The following is a 17,779-nucleotide window of genomic DNA, read 5'->3' on the forward strand; positions in this document are numbered from 1 at the left end:
AATGTGGGAGAATTCAGGGTGAGGATTTTTAGTTTCAGTTTCCAACTCTTTGAGTCTGGGCCACTTCAGTTCTCTGTGCTTGAGTTTTCCGTAAGCAAAATACAGATAATGCCCCCTCAGGGACTGGAATCAATATTTCATTTCTTTAAAGCAGTACTGTATTCATAATGGAATTAAATACTTTCAGAGAACTGCAGAGCTCATAGAAGTGAGGCACTTAAGGGAAGAAATGCCTCCTTGCAATTCTGCAGAGCATCCTAACAATTTTACAACACACAATATAAACAGGACAAAACAAAATGATTTTGAAGCCACATTCATCTTTGATGCAACTGCAAAAGACAATGCAAGTCCTGTTCATTTTTTGTGGCTTTTTTTTTGGTTTGTTTGAATTCTTTCCCAGTTCACAATAAAAATTACAGTCAACATGCAGAATAAAATTGTTCAAGAGGCTTGTTTTTACTTAAAGGGGCATTTCAACTTAAAAATAACAGTGTTACTAACAAATGTGGCCTTTAAAAAACCAAAACACTACAAACAAACAAAAAAGACAATCAGTCTTGGGACTTAAGATAAGGTGTGAAGGAGGCAGCATGGTGTCGAACTGCTGGCTAGGAAAACATCAAGGATTTTAGATTTCATATCCTTTATACATGTTGTAAAGAAACCCTTTTCCTTAGAAGTTTAGAAGGACTGGTCCATACATTTAGACTCTTTCCTCCATAATCAAGGATTAAGACTGATCAGTCAAGCACACAGTGGACAGTAACAGTTTATACGATTTTCTTCACATTTTCTTTCATTAGGGGAATTTTTAGGAAATACAACCATGTATTAGATTTAACGTCAAGCCTGCATCTCTTATTCCTGCCAGAGCAATGAAAGCTTTAGCTCATGTTATTAAGAGCCACATCCAGAAGTAAAAAAGCAAGCTCAGGCCTCCAGAACAATGTCTTACCAAGAGAGTTTGGCTTTGGGCAGAGCAGCACTGAGGGCGACAGGCCTCATTCCAAGAATGATCATCTTACTTCCCTCAGACAAAGTAAAGCCTTTCATGACCCAGGCTGGGCCCTGGCCTACATTCTCTTGGATGAAAAGGCTTCATTATTTGCAGTTGAACACATTGTTTGAAAACCTGATATAAACGGCCTTTACCGCAGCGAGAGCTGAACAAACCGAAATCGTGCAACGTTAAGGGTTCCAGGGGACCAAAATGGTAAAACTGTATTAAATGTGTTGCGTGTTCTCTCTAAAACACACACAGTTTAAGCCCTGGAACGGGTTTTCACCCTTGGAAGAGTTCAGAGATGGTATCAGAGTGATCAGATAAGGTTATTTGCTGATTTAAAGCATCTCTGAAGGCAGATGAAAAGAATTGCTACAAGTGCTTTGTTCCTAAGTGTGTTATTTTGCCATACCCAAGCAGTCATTTACAGGTGCTTTGAATTCCAGCTGCACTCTCCCCGCACACCTTGTATTCCAAGTCGCTCCTGAAGCCCAGCAGCAAGCTGAACAACGAATTTCAATTCTTTCCAGGAATTCCTTCACTCCAAATGACATTCCTGACTTAGGTGTTTCCATTGCAAAAATCTGTCTGCGATTTGTATTTGGTTCAGGGAGCAAGTAACAAATAACAGCAATAAAGCAGCGGTAATAAATAACAGCAGGAATATAGAAAGAAGTAGTTTGCCAAAAAGGACGGTAACGATTTGGGCTTTATTTTATTAAATTCATGCTTCAACTCTTGTTTTTCTTTTGCATGAGAGACAAAATCTTGCTCTTCCTAGCCCAGAGCCCTCTGCACAAGAAGATGCACAGTGACAGATGAGATTTGACTGAGCTGACAAGGAACTCCATGATCCTCTGCAAGAGACATAAGGCATGGATTGTGCAATACCAGCCTCTGTCTCCCTGGCAGGAACCTGGGCCCTGAGCTCCAAGGGCATGGAACAGCTTCTACATAAAAACCAGCTTCGATTTCTACTTTTTTTGGATTATAAAGTCAAAGGGGACTTGGAAATCTACACTTTACTTGGAATCTGAAAAATAAACTGTTTCCAAAATCTCCTGCAATGCTTGTGCAAGGGCCTCAGGACAGGCAGGGGATCTGGCCAGCTGTGCCACCAGCCACAGAAGCTGCATTTTAGAACTCGCCCTTCTCTGGAACAATTGGAACTTTCTCCGGGCTGAAGTCTGCACACAGAGCTCAGTGTTTCCCTGCAAGCACACAACAGTTCCATTATTGTTTAACTACCAAAAACCAGCTCCAACAATCTATCAAGCTCGACATTCTATCCGTCTCTGCTGCTAGCCCAGACTGCTGGGCACATACATAGGAACAGGTTCATGGATTCAATAAGAAAAAAGTTATTCTGTTAATCTAAACAGATTTCCCCTCTTTTAACCATTAATTTGCCATTTTAAAAAACATTCAGGAACACAGAGGCCTGTTTGTCCTCAGATTATCAAATTCAAGTGTCTGCAAAGAAATCTATTCCAGCAGATGAATAAAAGCTCCTTTTTAAAATACATATAAAACAAATTCAAAGGCAATCCCACAGAGAAGGAATTGCTCACTGCCTCAGAGCTGCAGCACCAGTTGTGTTTCCAGCCTGGCCTCGATTATCTTAACACTAAGCTACAGCAGAGCGCGAAGCTGCTGCTTATCACCCTCTGTACCCAGGGACGGCACTGCTGGGCAGGTTTCCAAGTACTCATGGCCCAGGCAAAGTCCTGGGAAGCACCAACACTTGCATGGAAGCAAAGTTATGAATGCATGATGCAACCTCGTGGAGGATGACCTCAAACACAGGAATTGCTCATCAGAGTGACGCCAACAAGGCGAGTCTCTGGGTGAAGGACACCTGGCAGCCACTCTCTGGTGCCAGCAGTCATTCTGCTCTCAGCAAGGAATTCTGACAGCAACAAAATGTAGCATCACATCACCTTCAGTCTGGAATGCTGGGGGATGCAGCTCCTCACCCATCTGGGGAAAAGCCAAAGCAATAAAAGCTCAAGTGGTGTGGATGCAGTGATGCCACTTGTGACACCGCAATTTGAAATCATCCATGGGTATATATAGAATATATAATGCCCAAAGGAACCATCCTTTCTGCAGCAGAGGTTACCATGCAACAAACTACTCCCAAAAGAGAGTATTTTACATTCAAATTACATTTAATGAGTTTCAAATCTCTCTTAACATCAGTCTAAACTAAAAGATTCAAAGCATATGCTCCTTAAGTATATTCTTATAAGCACCTCCCACGACCTTCTGAATATAAATAAAAAGGTGGCAGCATTAAAAAAAAAGCTGAGGTTTAATGAATATTTTAGTCTCCAACAAAATAAAATGTGGAAATTCCTATTCCAAGACTATTTGGCAGAAGAGCCAGAGGGCATTAGAGAAAGAAGCCTGATTAATATTTTTGAGTAAACTGAAAACCTCAAGAGCAATTAATGCGAAGAAGTTGTAGATTTTACAGACACTGAGAAGAATTAACAGCATCTCAGAACAACAATTCTTTCTAAAGAAAGTCCCTTATGGGAGCATAAATTTAACAAGCCAAAAAGGCCTTCCAGAGGTTAGAATAAGCCATCTCAGCTGAGAAAGAAAGAAAAACCTAATATGATATTTGAATTCTTGATCTGACATTCATACTCTTGGTTTCTTAAGGAAGAGGGTCATTTTTTAACCTTGCAATGTTGTTTGAAGACTGAATAATCAACTTTAGAGGCACCTACCAGCAGGGGGGTTAGAAACCTTTGCATGCAGGTGAGTCCTGGTCCTGACATCAGCCCAGCAGTGACGGGATTGTCCCCACCTGTGAAACAGAGATTCCACTTACTCATCCCTGCAAAGCATTCCCTGCTCCCTGAATGCCAGGGGAGTTCACACTCCCAATCCCTGGGAAGGGGAGGAAATCAGGCTTGGTGGGTAAGCACAGAGAGGGACTGTCTGGGATAACGACTGGAATTACCCTGGAGAGCAGGAGCCAGGCTGGGCTTTCACAGTCAGGGGAGGGCTGGGGGAACATTTGCACCAGGTAAATGCATGGAAGCGCAGAGCACAAGGCACAGGCAGTGAACTGCAGCATCAGAGACCTCCTCAGAGCTCAGTCCAGACTCGAGGATCCAGCCTGCCAGCAATATCCAGGTAAAGTCGGGTTATGTCTGGAGCCAGAGCTGGGACTCTCAGCTGCAATTCCTCCTAACTCCCAGGTACCCAGAGGTCCTCTCTCCCTGCTCAGCAGCAGGTCACACACAGCTGTGTCCAAAACAGGGCCACGTGTACACACTGTTCTGAACCTCTCATTATCCTGCTGCCCACAGCGTGTTCCCTTAAGCACAAGCACTTGGTTCAATGTCTTTTGATTTCTTATCCTCAGAAGGTTTAAAGAAGAGATGGAGCCAGAGGATCTTTAATTAGGTGATCTTTAAGGTCCTTCCAATCCACTTCCACTGTGATTCCATATCCTATGAAAACCCACTGTAAGGAACAGGAAAGCAGCCTAACCCTAATTAAACACCATTTTTCCTACAGTGAAACCAACACACCCTAGGTGAGGAGAGCGTTTCACCAGCCAGACCTGAGGACACAAACTGCAGCGCTGGGTCAGACACAGCCTGCCCAGCTGGCCGAGGAGAGCAGAGCACAGAGCAGACTGTGGAAATCAGCTTCCAACCCTCCAGGCAAAAACTGGTTCAAAGTCCAAGCTCCAAGTTTAATAACAGCACTGGCAGCTCAGCTCAGATCATGCTCCAGCCTAATTGAAGAGTTTACAATCTCAGTTGTTATTAACAACAAACCCTGGTGCAAAGTTGCACAAGAAGTGAAAATGACACCATTTAACAAACAAACCAACGCAAACCCACACTGAAGTCAACAATAAAGAGAAAACTGAAGATGTGAAGACATTTCAGTCATAAACTCAACTAGTGACCACTAACCTCCCAAAAATCTGTGATTCCTTTGTACTCTCAGTGCAGAATAGTACATTCAGCTCTCATTTTAGGGACCAAATCACACGGTACCTGACAGTGAGAAAGACTGAGCCTCACTGAAAGCCATCCTACTTTTTCTACCCTACAATTACAAGTAATACTTACGTGATGACTTCAAAACTATTCCAATTCAGCAAAAACTTGAGCAATTAACCCATGAGTACCACTGTCAAGGCAATCAGCCTTTAATTAAAAGTTCAGTTGCTACAGCTGAGTGGATGTGCAGTCACAGGGTGCTGCAGCTAGGTAACTCTGCTCCAGGATTCCCAGCCCCCAATGGGAAACACAGCAGCCAAAGGTGATTGTTTTGGTTCATTAGACCTAATTGTGCCACCAAAAACAATTGTGATTACAGAGAAGGACTACAGGATCCCCCTCCCCATCACTGTGGGCACAAAGGTGCTGAGATTCAGTATTTGATGGATGGAATTTGTAAGAAACATTTAAAGCTCATCAGAGCTTTCTGCTCCACTTCTCAGCTCTGGAAAAATGGGGTAACAGTGGGAAAACAAAGGATTAAAACTCTTTTGGTTTATGCAATCATGCACATGCCTTAATGATCATCTGTTTTAAAATCTGAGCTTCAAAGTGTCAAAATACAACCCACCACAGCATAAACACAATAAAATAACAACTTAAAATGCACCCATTGTCTCCCATCCTAATGGTATGGGGAGCTAAAAAAGCTTCCTGTAGATCCACTGAGTTCCTCACCAAGTCCCCAGTGAGGTTAGAAAGAACAGAAAACTGCCACAGGTGCCTGCACTGCTGTGGAACAGCTCTCCCAAACCAACATGTGAAGTTCCGTCCTGCGCTCCCCACTGAAGACACGCTGTGTGTCAGAGAAGAGGAAGTGAGCACAAACGAAACACACAAATAAACCCCTTCTGTCAATTAAACATTACCCGGGGCACAGCTTAATCCAACAAGCATAAAATTAAACCGTTCCTATCTGCCTTTAGTGCTACACTTGACTAAGCACGCCCGGCTGTCCTTGCAGTGTTGAAAAACATCTGAGGGGTTTTTTTTTTGTGGGGTGCAACTGGTTCTTTATCACAGGGTCAAACACTGAGCCTGCCCATCCTCAGCCTTTTAACCTGAGGAGACTCAGAGGACCCTGTTCTCACTGCTGAGCTGACATTTATTAACCTGCAGACATCAAAATACTGCTAAGAAACCAGAGGATGAGTCAATACTTTCCTCGCAGGAAACACCTTGACCTGCTTACAGGAACAAATTGCTCAGAAGGACACTCGAGGACTTTTATTTTCTGAACAACTTTTGCTTTCTGCGGCAAAAGGACTGGCTCAGCTTTCACTTTGCAGCACGCCCCCAGTTTGGAGCAGAGAAGGAAATAATTTGGGTCCTTAACACCAAATTACACTTTGGACATGCTAAAACGCAAAGAGACAATAATTCAGAGAGCTCTACAGAAGCTGCTGCTTATCCAGAATTCCTCAGCTCTCACAGCAATTTGAGCTGAATAACTTGCTGAACCCCAGAGGCCCCTTGGGAGCAGAACTCAGAAAGGGAAGAGTTGCTCTTTTAAATATGAAAAAAAGGCTGCACCAGAGTCCCACTCCCCATCATGAGGAAAACCCTGTGAGGGAGCCCCTTGACCCCATCACCCCAAAACAAAACCCAGGTGCTGCACCTGTCCCAAGCCCAGCAGCCCCATTCCCCGTGCGCCCCAAGCCCTGGCAGCCCCTCCTGCCCTCTGTCCCCCTACACTTGCCAACACCAATCCAGAGCCATTCCCTCACCCCATGGCCACTGGATAACCCTCAGTGACAACTCTACGGCCTCATGGATCCCACATTTACCTGCCCCCCATCCACCCTTCTCTACCCTGGCAGCCCCCACTGCCCCACACCCCCAAACCTCGGCAGCGCCCTCAAAGCCTCACACACACCCCCAAACCCTGGCAGCTTCTGCAAAAGCCTCAAACGCTCTCCCCAAAGCCTCAGACACCCCAAACCTGCCAGCCCCCTCTGTACCCCAGTGCTCCACACCCCCCAAACCTGCCAGCTCCCCTCTGTGCTCACCCCCCGAAACCCTGTCAGCCTCCCCGAAACCTCACACACCCCTAACACTTCCCAAACCCTCTCAGCCGCCGCGAGCCCTCGCAGCCCCACACACCCCCCTCCCACCTGGCAGCCCCCCGACGCCAGCAGCGCCCCAACCGCCTCACCTTCCCCCCGAGGAGCTGCGTTCCCGGTGGCGGCGAGGCCGGCGGGCCTGGAGCGGGCGGTCCCGTCCCGGCGCCGGCGCTCGGCGGCAGCGGCGCTATGGCAACTGCCCGCGGGGCCCGGCGGCCAGAGCGGCCCCAGGGCCGCCGGGCGGGGCAGCACCGCCCCCTGGCGGCCAGGAGGACTCGGCGGCGCCCTCAGCGGGACGGGAGGGCAGCGCTGCCCCGCGGCGGCACCGAGATCCCCGGGTTCGAGACCCGGCCCGGGCAGGTGGGAGGAAGAGGAGCAGGAGGGGACACTGCGGGGTGCCCCGTGCGCCGGGGGAGTCCCTTGGGTGCGCACGGGGCTCATCGGCAATGTACGGGAAGTGAGCATACACCGAGAGATCACAGAATCAGTGGGGGAGGGAAACATCTCATTGACCAGAGCACGGAGTGCCACATCCAGTCTTTCCTTGAATACCCCGTGGATGGTGACTCCACCCAGACCATGGGCAGCCCATTCCAGTGTTTAATCACCCTTTTTTCCTCCTAATGTCCAACCTGAACCTCCCCTGGCACAGCTCCTGTCCTCTCATCCTGAGAGACAGACACGCAGGCAGGTGGACAGAGACATGGACACACGTGTATGCACACAATGCGTGTAAACGCACATTTATAGGTGTAATTTATATGCATCAAGGGCAAATAAGCCCTTAGAGCCAAAAAGCATCCCTGCTGCTTGGAGTGAGGTGCCCTGCATGCCCTGGGATGCGAGTCACTGCCCTGCTCCAAGCCTTTCCAGCTGTTTTGGGCATGGGGAGGAGGCAGGAAAAAAGGACATCCCGAGCCCTGCATTACAGAGCTGCAGGAGTGCCTGTCTGAGCACAGAGGGGAAAGGCTGAATGAGCATATTTAGGTCAGAAACTCCTTTAAGCCTGATTTTACTATGCAAATTTAGGGCAAATGAGCTTGAGTAGGAAGTCGGGTTTTTCCAGGTGGGGTAAGAGATTCCCATGACCCGAACACTCCTGCTGCCCCCCCACAATAGCCAGCACCCACAGTGACAACTTCCCTGCAGCAACACAGCCAGAAATTCAGGACACCCCCGTGACCTCAGAGCACACCTGGGAGCAGAAGAGCTGCCACACAAAACCCAGCCAGGCCCCAAACCACACCACCCTCCCAAAAGGGAAAAAACCTCCCACAGCTGCAATTAGCTGCATGCCAAGGAGAGAAAATCCCCGCCAGTCACGATTATGCCAATGAAAGCTGGGATGGGAAGCTTTGAAGGAGCCAGACTTCACACCATCACCTTTCCTGACAGACTGGCAGCGTCCCTGTGGAGTCACCACCCCGTGACTGAGAGCAAGGGTGGAATTTCTTCTGCCGTTTCTCAGGGATCACAGGGAAGATGCACACATGGTTGGTCTCATGCTGACTCTAACGAGGGTTCAAAGCACGTTGTTCCTCTTCTCATCCTGCTGGTTAGGGGAAGGAAACATCTGGAAAGCCCTCTTGGTTCAAATATAACCCCAGGGGTTTCTTTTTGGCTCTTTCCTGCTCCACACTCCCCCACAAGAGCTTTGCTTCCCCTACAGAACCTCAGGCAGAGAGATAAATTAGAAATTGAAATGTGTGTGTACCACCCCTTTATCCACAGCTCCAAGAGTGGAGTTAGCAAGGAATTAACTAACAAGAAATTAGCTAATCAGGTAAATTTCTGCTTGGAAGTTCCAGCCACGTCAGCACAGGTCTCCAGGAGAAAGGAAAACCATCCTCTTCCTCCTCACCCCAACCAACCAGGCTGGAATCCCTGGAGCCAAACCTCGCCTCCTGAGCTTGGGAGAGCCCAGAAATGCAAATAAATACACAACTTTAAAAAGTTTTCAGTAAAAATTATGTATTTAATGTGCCAAGCACAGCCTTAGAGGGCTCCAGAGCTGCGCTGCTGTGTTATTAATTTAATGAGCATGCCCTAATTAGTCCCAGCTCCCAGATTCTCCATCAGCTGCCTTGAAGTGCAAGCCACGGCTCAGCTCACCTGCCAAGGAGGTCTCTCAAACTGAGGGTATCTGAGACAGCTGGGATCAAGAGGAAACTCCACATCTGAGCCTCCTCTCTCCTCAGGAGGTTGCCAAGAGCAGGCAAGAGCAGCTGGAAAGCACTGGAGCACGGGAAGATTATTTTAAACATCACCACATGCCATTGAATAGGTCCTTGAGCAGCAAGCAGGGCCAGCTGGTGCCAGCCAGGACCCATCTGCCTCAGCTGATCCAGATCAGAACTTCCATCAGTTATCAGCAGGCCTTTCCACAGTCCAGCTGTGCCCCAAAAACACCAGCAGGTCCCCACAGGGCCTGGTGTTACTCTGGGGAGAAGGGAAGATCATTATGTCCCTGCTCATCAACAGCCAGCCCTGCTCAACTTTGTAATTAAGATCTGAGCAGCTGTCATTAACTGAATTCCAGCTCTCAACAGCTTTTTTTTTCCTTTTATTTCTGAACCAAGCCCACTGTGGGGCCGAGGATGATCAGAACTCCAGGAGCCAGGGAAGGAACAAAACCAGCATGGGGAGCTGTGGGGACAAGGCACAAAGCTGATCCCAAACAACACCTGAGCACAGGGCCGGTTCTGGGGGGTGAAGACGAGCCTGCAGCAGAGGGCAGGACCTGGCAGCCCTGCTGCCCTCACAGCTCAGCTACTGCAGGCAGCATCTGTCTCCAGGGAGCCCCACACTCGGCTTTTCCAAGGGCCAGAACAAGAGGTTTTTCATGCTGGTCCCTCCCGGGGCTGCAGGACTCTCAGTCAGTTTGTAAAACCTTCAGTGCTTGCCTGCTTTTGTGCAGCTCTCTTGAACCTCGTGACGTTTGCTTTTGCATCCCATCAGAGTCCCTGTGTGGGTGTCACCAGGCTCGGTTCCAGCACATCACCGTTTCCAATGTCCAGCTCCACCTGGATCCCTGTTGGCTGCAAGGAGGAACAGGGTAAAGCTCATCCTCACACTCTTAGACTCTACATCACTCCACCTCCTGTCTCAGAGTCAAAAATCCCAGTTACATCCCCCTGAGGACTTCCTTCTACTGGTGCCCCTGTTTTAACTGGGTCTGCTGAATGCAGAGATACAAATAGACAACGCAATTTAGCAAAGAAAGAACATCTCGCTCTGAGACATCCCCAGACACACCATTATTTAGCACATCCAGGATGCATTTCTCTGCCTAGCACACCACCATACCCAAATCTGCTTGGATCAAGCAGCAGAGCAGGCTCAGAGCCAGCAGGCTCAGGCAGTGCTGCCTGTGCACAGGCAGGCCTCAAGCTGAAGTCACCTTTGGAGGTGCCAGAGCCATTTCCACAGGACCCTCACTGCCCACAGGCCATCAGGAGAGTGAGACCAACACCAAGAACACAGTGGATTGGAAGTGGTGCCACTCATTTATCCTGCCTATAAATACCAGCCCAGGCTGTTGGGAACAGATGCTCTTCTCTTCTCTCTTCTCTTCTCCTCTGCAGCATCCAGCCAGGCTGCACAAGCTCCTCTCCCACTCCCACTCACCCAGCGAGGCTGGGTCCTGCCCCATTCCCCCAGGAGCCAGGGCCAAGTCCCACAGCTGCTCCTGCAGCCCCAAGGGGTGGATCCAGGGAGCCCCACCTGCCGGGGTGACTTCACCAGGGAAGCAGCACGCTGTGTGGTGGCTTTCTCCCAGGTGGCTTCTTTGCTCTCCAGCAGCACCCGGGTGCTGGGCACGAAACTCCAGGAGCGGCCGAGGGCTGGCTTCAGCGGGCCAGTGCTGCTGTCCCTTGTCACCTGGTTGGTCACCTGCAGCACAAAGAGACTTTTCAGTGCCTGGGAAAAGCAGTGCAGTGAAACTGGGGGGGTCACCAGGAAATCCTGGCCAGGCTGCTGCTTCTAGGAAGGTTTTTCCTTCTCCATCCTGAGCCCTCCTTCAGCTTCTCTGCCATCCCCTCTGAACAAAGCCCAGGGAATTGCCCCAGAGCAGTACTCAGGGAGTTCACTGCATCACTCCTGGTGCTGAAGTCACCACAAAGTTTAACTTGGGGCCTCCAAGTGTCCTTCCAGACACGCTGTCCTTGTCACTTCATCAGAATGAAGGGCAGGACTGTCTCGACACCTTCCAGTGCCAGGATCAGCAGACCACCATCTTCTGGTGTGGCCTTCCCTGATCAGACACATTAATTGTGGTCCCACCCACCTGCCTGGTGCATTGGCAAATGCAATCTCTTGGCCAAGAGCTGGGGAAGGCTAGAGCAGGGCCCTCTCCAGCTCCTGTGGGATGATGCAATGCCCTGCAGCTCCTGCAAGGTGACCAGGAGGTTACCCAGGGAGCTGGCCAGCCCCTTAAACGAATGGTGTTATATCAAAAATAAACACAACCAGTCTTTCCATCTGCCTGTACTCAGCTCTGCCTTGCTCAATCCAGTGAGCGGCTGAGGACAGCAAGAGCAGGAGGCAGCACGTCAGGTCCTGCCCCATGCTTGGAACAAGACATCCACAGGCTGCAGAGATGTCAGGGAGCAGGGCACTGGGGGGTTCAGGCCTCTGGCTCCTGCTTAGCTGAGAGTGGGGTCCCCTCTCCAACAGGCTCCAGAGCCTCCCCATGGCTCCCCACCACACACCAGCACACGAAGGACAAAGCACAGCAACACTCACCACAACAGCAAGGCTGAACTCCCTGGCCAGGGTCTTCAGCTCCCTGGAGAGCTGCATCATGAGGGCCAAACCTGGAGCAGGACAAAGCATTAGGCTGTCTGGGGATCAGCCCCCAAAGTGCAGCCTGGAAGCAGCTGGCATCTGGATTTTCATGAGCTCTGGATTCAGTGCACGATTCGTGTTCATGGGCACCTCCACTGGACCATTCCCCATCCTTTCCTATCTTACAAGGCCCAAGGTCAAAAACCTTACAAAAGCACCAAGAGCTCCAGAAAACGCTGGCCAGGTTGATTTAGCAGGCACAGGACCCATCTCTCCAGCTCACAGCTTCACTTCCCACAGCCCACGGCTGTCAGGGGACCCCCTGTGACAGCACTGGCTGCCACCCAGCTGTGCAAGACCCTCTGGGAGGTGTTGAGGTATCCTCACTTCTGATTCATGGTTCTTTCTGGCAGAAAGAGCTCTGCAAACTGTGCCAGCAACCATGATGCATTTCTGACACTGTAAGGGAAGGTTTAATTTACGGGCAAAGGGTCCAGTGCCTCCCCTGAATGGGTTTCAGACCACAGCCAGCTGGAGTGTTTGCTGCTAACCCTGCAAACAGACTCCCCTTCTACCCAGTCCCAAAGGAAAAGCTGGCAGCTGACACATCCACATCAGTCCTGCCCCAGGCCCTGCTCCAAGCACAGCACCCATGGGTGGAAGAGGCTCCTCCTGATGAGCAGAGAGCTCTGGCATACGCAGCGACCCAGCTCACCCTCTGACTGCCTGCCACCCAGCAGAGGGTAAATCACAGCCGACACCGAGTCCAGCAGCACCATCTTGAGAGGTCCCACGGAGCTCACCACCTGCAAGGAGGCACCACGCGCAACGTGGAGTAACAAACCCAGCTGTTTTGGAGGCTGTGAGCGCCACAGAGGCTCCAACGTCCCCGGGATGAGGCAATCTGGAGTCACTGGTCAGGCACACACGCCCGGCTGCCCTCCCTGCAGCTCTGGGGAAGGGAGAGGGGCCCAGAGCTTGTTCCTACCTGCTGGGAGAGGCGATCCCGCAGCTCCTGCAAAGCTCTCAGCAGCTCATAGATGTTGAACACACGGACCAGCTGGATCCTCTGCAGAGCCTCCAGCTGTAGCACAAAACACAGCTTCAGTCTCCCCAGGACCTGTCCTACTCCTCCTGCCCCAGCTGCCACCAGCTCGCTACGCTCACACCGTGCCACAGAGACAGGTGATGCTTTAAATTTCAGCTTTCATGTATTTCAGGTTCTGTGCTGCCCAGGGTGCAGCTCTGAGCTCACACTCAGGGTCACTCAGCTCTCTGCACACAGCAGCGACACAAAACAAATCCTGTTCCTGCTGCACTCCAAGGACAACTTTCAGCCCAAAAGCACAAACAAGGATGGCTGGAGGGAGGAACAGGAAGGATGGGACCTCACAGCCTGGAGCTGGAATTGGACAATTAAACCCCAAAATGCAAATGGAGCAAAACTTATAAAAGTGTGAGACCTCGTGACCGTTTGTCCATTTTGTGTCCTTTTTGTGCTCATTTTGGTTCCACCTTGGGTGCAGCCCTGGCCAGGCCCTGTCCTGCTCAAGCTGTACCCTAAAGGCCTTTCAATAAATCTCTATTTTATTCTCCAGCTCTGTCCAGTCTCTGTTTCAGGTCAGCCTTCCCAAGGCATCACAGGGACTCTAATTCACATTTGCCTCCACCCCATTAACACCATTGCCCCTATTGCACTGATGGGAAAAGCAACATGGATTGAGCTCAGGGAGAGAAGTCCTGCCAGTCCAGTAAGCCCTTCCCTTCTCCCAAGGAAAACAACAAAGAGCGGTGTCTATTTTGAGCATGGCACCCACCAGGCCATGGAAGGAAGGGCTTGGACTCAAAAAAGCCCATGAGGACAAAGGCAGAGCTGGAAAGACAAACCAACTCTGGGGTTTCTTGCAGGCAAGAGCCAAGTGAGTTTTAGAGCAAGCAGAGTGACCAGCTGCAGGGAAACTTGCCTGCTCTTCCTCATCCTCAGTTTGGGCTCGGAGTATCTGGTAGAGACGGGAGGCAGTGAAACCCGCCGTGGAGTCGAGGAACAGGACGTGCTGCCTGAGGCCCAGGGACACACTGGCTGCAATGCCCAGGCACACCTGGGGGAACAGGGACAGGGTGTCAGCCAGCCACGTCCCTCTGCTTCACGTGCCTGATGGCACCATCTCCACCCCACCTGTCCTGTCCCCTGTCCTCCACCCCACTCACCTGTGTCTTCCCACTGCCCGGCGCTCCCATGAGCTCCGTCACTTCCCCCGTGTACAGCCCCGAGTCCAGCAGCCGGTCCAGGCTATGGGATGGACACAAGGTGGCATTATCAACACCCCTGCAGCCAGAATGGCAGGGGCACCGGGAGGCATCAGTCCCCAGATATTTGTCCTTAAAGTCCCCTTCCCAAATGCACACAAATGCACGGGAATGGTCAGAGACTGAAATTCAAAGCTTGTGCTGGCAACCACAGCCTTGTGCAGCAAAGCCGGCCCCAGGCAGAGCTGGTGGGTGGGTGAGGTACCCACCTTGGGCTGCCAGTGGGCAGGATGGCGGTGGAGCTCTTGAGCTCCTCGTAGAGGTCTGCTCCGTTGGCAGGGAAGGCAGAGAACTGGGCCAGGAGCACACGTCTGACTGCCACCAGCGCCTGGGGATAGAGAGACGTCTGGAAATGGGACTGATCCACAGGCAGCAACTGCTGCAGAAAGGCCCCCCAGATAAACCCATCCTTGTCCATGAGCCAAACAGCTCTGAGCTCCCTGGTTAATGTACCAGGAGTTAGGAGTAGTCCCTCCTACCTTGTAGGACAGGGAACACTTCTGGGCAACATCCTCCAGGTCTGAAGATACAAAGTCCACCACTGCAAATAACATGAGGGACAAGAGGTTGGAAGGCAAACGTGGTCAGACCAAAACCACCAGAACACAACCAGCTTAGACAAAGCCTGCACCAACAAGTAAAGCGTCTGTGCCCTCTGTCAACACCCTAAGTGAAGGAGTTTGTCCTCTGAGATGGCCCCATCACTCATCACAGAACAAATCATCTCTTGAAAAACAGAGCAGAGAGAGAAGCTGGTAAAGATTTTCCTTGTTTTGCTCAAGAGCTGTCCAGCACCTTTTCCTTTCCCTCCAAGGGCAGGAGGTGCCCAGGATGCAGCAACCCAGGAAACTGGGCATTTTTCAGAGGGAAAACAGCACAAACCCTCCTGAAATACCATTTAAAAAGCCAGAATGGATCAATCCTCAATGAGCCTCTGCAGTGATCTCTTATTATGTCCTTACACTCTCCTGCTCCTTTGGAGAACTCACTGTACCCACCCAGGAGGACCCAGAAGTCATCCAGCAAGGAAGACACAGAAGGATATTCCACTACTACCACCACCCTCCCAAGATGGGGGATGATACAGGTCCACCAAATGCACAGGGGATGATGTTCCCCAAGCCGAGAGCCCAGTGCCACCCTGTTACCCGTCCTGATGCCATTGGCCCTGAGAAGCTGGATCATGTCTTCAGTGAGACCAGGGCAGAGCCCAGCCCGCAGGACCACCATCTCCACGGGGAGGGAGAAGAGCAGAGACCTGCGGAGGAGATGGGAGAGCAGAATTCATAGAACCATTAACGCTGGGAAAGACATCCAAAATCATCAACTCCAACCCTGAACCCTGCGCTGCCAGGTCCAGCACTGAGCCGTGGGATGGCGCCTGCCCCTGGAGCCGGGGAGAAGCCACCCAAGCTGTGTTTGGGATGGGTGTTTACGGTGGGTAATGAATTCCTTTTTGGGGCCAAACATCCCGAAATCCAGCACGGGGGGGCACGGGGGCATCGCTGCGGCTGGGGGAGCACAGCGTGCGGGGGCACTCCCTCCCCGGGCAAAGGCACTCCTCCCACCCCGAGCCATCTCCACGACGGTCACCCACCGCCCCGGGCTCCCCGCGGCCCCTGCCCGCTCCCTTCCTGCTTCCTGCCGCCGGCGGAAGGGCCGGGGCCGCTGCACTTCCCCGGCTCGCCCGGCTTTCCCTTCCCCGGCCGCTCCGCCGGGATCAGCGGGGCGCTGCGGTCCCTTCGCAGCCGCACCGGGATCCCGGGATCCGTGACGCTCCCAGGACTGGCCTTGTCCCGGCTCGTCACCCAGGACTGGCCTTGTCCCGGCTCGTCACCCGGTGCTGCCGGCTGCGAAATGAAGGCGCACCGAGGGCTGGGAGGGCTTTGCCGCCCTGCAGGTGTTGGGAGCCGGGTGTCCCTCCCTGCCTGCCTTGGAGGCTTGTATTTCTCCTGGGAAAGCTGTTTTTGGGGGGTGTTTTTTATTGTTATGTTTTTCTTTCCAGCCGAGGCCGGAAGAGGGCTCTCGGCACTCGCTGCTGAGCCTGCCCTGCGCTCTCAGCTCTGCCTGGAGCAGCAGCAGCGCCCAACAAACACCCTTGGATTTTGTAACTCGGTTTTCCCGCAGTGCTGCCGCCTGTGACAGTGAAGCTTTATTCTGGCTGACGCGAGAAAGGCAGTGCTGTATCCCACGAGTACTGATAGCTCAGCCCGCTGAGCCCTGCCCAGTGCCTAAAGCCACGCTGGAAGGAGGTTCTGGTGTGTCAATCCCAAATGGATGCTGGAAAAGCCGCTGCACTGAGTCTGTCCAAGGCAGGGCTGGCATCCTGCACTTTCCACAGCTGTTGTCCTTGTGCCTTGGACCTATTCCCAAACAGGCAGAGATGTGGGAGCTGCTCTTGATGAAGTTGCCTGCGGCTGTGGTGTTGATGATTTGCTGTGAAGGGATTTAGAAATGGGTTTGGAATCGCCTCCTGCCTGGATAGCAGGGACCAGGCAGTGCTGCTGGTGGTAGGTGAATAAAACAGGAGGCCTGGACAGGGAAGTTTAAAAAAAGACTGGATGTGGCACTTGGTCTCATGGTCTAGTTGAGGTATTAGAGATGGGTTGGACTCGATGATCTTGAAGGTCTCTTCCAACCTAGAAATTCTGTTTGTGATTCTGTGATTCTGTAAGTTCTGTGCTATTTCTTGCTGCATAAGAGCCCCAAGGCACAACACAGTTCACACAATTAATGATATTTTTGCTCCTGGCAGTGTCTTGGTCAGGCCATGCTCTCCTCAGTCATTTCCCCATCCTGCCAGTTCCCTGCTTTTCTTTATAGCTGGGATGCTGGTAGGTACCCTGGGGAAGGCAAGGCCTGTGCTTGGGGGGAGATAAATAAAAAACCAGAATCCTTGATGGTGACTGCTGGGGAACAGAGTGGGTTGAAAGGCTCAGTTCTCATGGAGCTCAGTGCTGCTCTGTCTCCTGGTGTCACTCAGGTTGAGCCACTCATCACAGCACTTCCAGTATGTTCCAGTCCAGACCTCTGTGTCAGCCCATGTCAGTGTGTTACTCAATGACCACGTGTGGGGTGGGATTTCCCGTGGGATGGGCTCCCAAAAGCCCTGCAGGGAGGAGGCAGTGCTGGGTGTCATTCAGTTTTCCATCCCAGGGAATTCTGGAAGGTGCTGGGCACTGCTGCAGCTGCTGGCCTGGGGCCACTTGTTCCCAAGGCTCAGCTGTCTCATGCTTCCCTAAATAGAAAGGGAAAAGGGTCTGAGCACTGTGATAGGGGTCAGCCATCCCAGCCGTGGGCTTTTTTGGCATGATCCTCCCCTTTCCTGCTCCCCACACCCTTTGCAGCTCCGGGGGCAGAGGGGAGCTGGGATTTGCCCTGGCAGGTGGGAGAGGATTCCCTCTTGCTGCAGAGGGGTGCTGCCTGCTTGCAGCCAGGTGCCCCCCGAGCTGGCCCTGGCTTCCAGCCCTCCCCAGGCGTATAAAGCACGAGGGGACAAGGAGGAGACAGGCTGTGGTGACAGGTGACACTGACAGGCAGCAGGAGCTGCCAGGTCCTGCCCAAACTTGGAGTGGGAAGCGAGT

The 17,779-nt window shown here is 51.6% G+C and overlaps 2 protein-coding genes across 7 annotated transcripts in view; both read right to left on the reverse strand.

Moving 5' to 3' along the window:
• RFFL (ring finger and FYVE like domain containing E3 ubiquitin protein ligase) overlaps positions 1-7,270 on the reverse strand; it is a 28,868-nt gene extending 21,598 nt beyond the window's left edge. The window contains exon 1 of one of the 2 annotated variants that reach the window (XM_040082109.2): positions 7,196-7,270. Coding sequence is in view for 1 of the 2 variants with exons in the window: in XM_040082108.2 (XP_039938042.1) it covers positions 4,951-4,999 (49 nt within the window). In the remaining variant the exon portion in view is untranslated. Of the gene's footprint in view, positions 1-4,950; positions 5,054-7,195 lie in introns of those variants that run through there. The other variant, XM_040082108.2, reaches the window with a different exon arrangement.
• Positions 1,647-16,187, reverse strand: RAD51D (RAD51 paralog D). 5 transcript variants are annotated; one of them, XM_040082113.2, is made up of 13 exons: positions 15,793-15,915; positions 15,344-15,453; positions 14,675-14,736; positions 14,405-14,523; positions 14,097-14,178; positions 13,853-13,987; positions 12,877-12,972; positions 12,604-12,694; positions 11,847-11,917; positions 10,827-10,994; positions 9,216-10,141; positions 3,745-3,824; positions 1,647-2,217 (listed from the first exon to the last, which is right to left on the reverse strand). In XM_040082113.2, the coding sequence occupies exons 2-11, from the start codon at positions 15,423-15,425 to the stop codon at positions 10,058-10,060; spliced, it is 990 nt and encodes a 329-aa protein (XP_039938047.1). In that variant the 5' UTR covers positions 15,426-15,453; positions 15,793-15,915; the 3' UTR covers positions 1,647-2,217; positions 3,745-3,824; positions 9,216-10,057. The 5 variants fall into 5 exon arrangements, with proteins under 5 accessions (XP_039938047.1, XP_039938048.1, XP_039938049.1 ...); XM_040082114.2 differs by lacking the exon at positions 1,647-2,217 and adding an exon at positions 2,851-2,986; XM_040082115.2 differs by lacking the exons at positions 1,647-2,217; positions 3,745-3,824; positions 15,793-15,915 and adding exons at positions 4,002-4,139; positions 8,487-8,655; positions 16,065-16,187.
• Between the last annotated feature and the right edge of the window lie 1,592 nt (positions 16,188-17,779).

Source organism: Hirundo rustica, chromosome 19 (genome assembly GCF_015227805.2).
Source record: "Hirundo rustica isolate bHirRus1 chromosome 19, bHirRus1.pri.v3, whole genome shotgun sequence".
In the NCBI taxonomy this organism is placed as follows: Eukaryota; Metazoa; Chordata; class Aves; order Passeriformes; family Hirundinidae; genus Hirundo; species Hirundo rustica.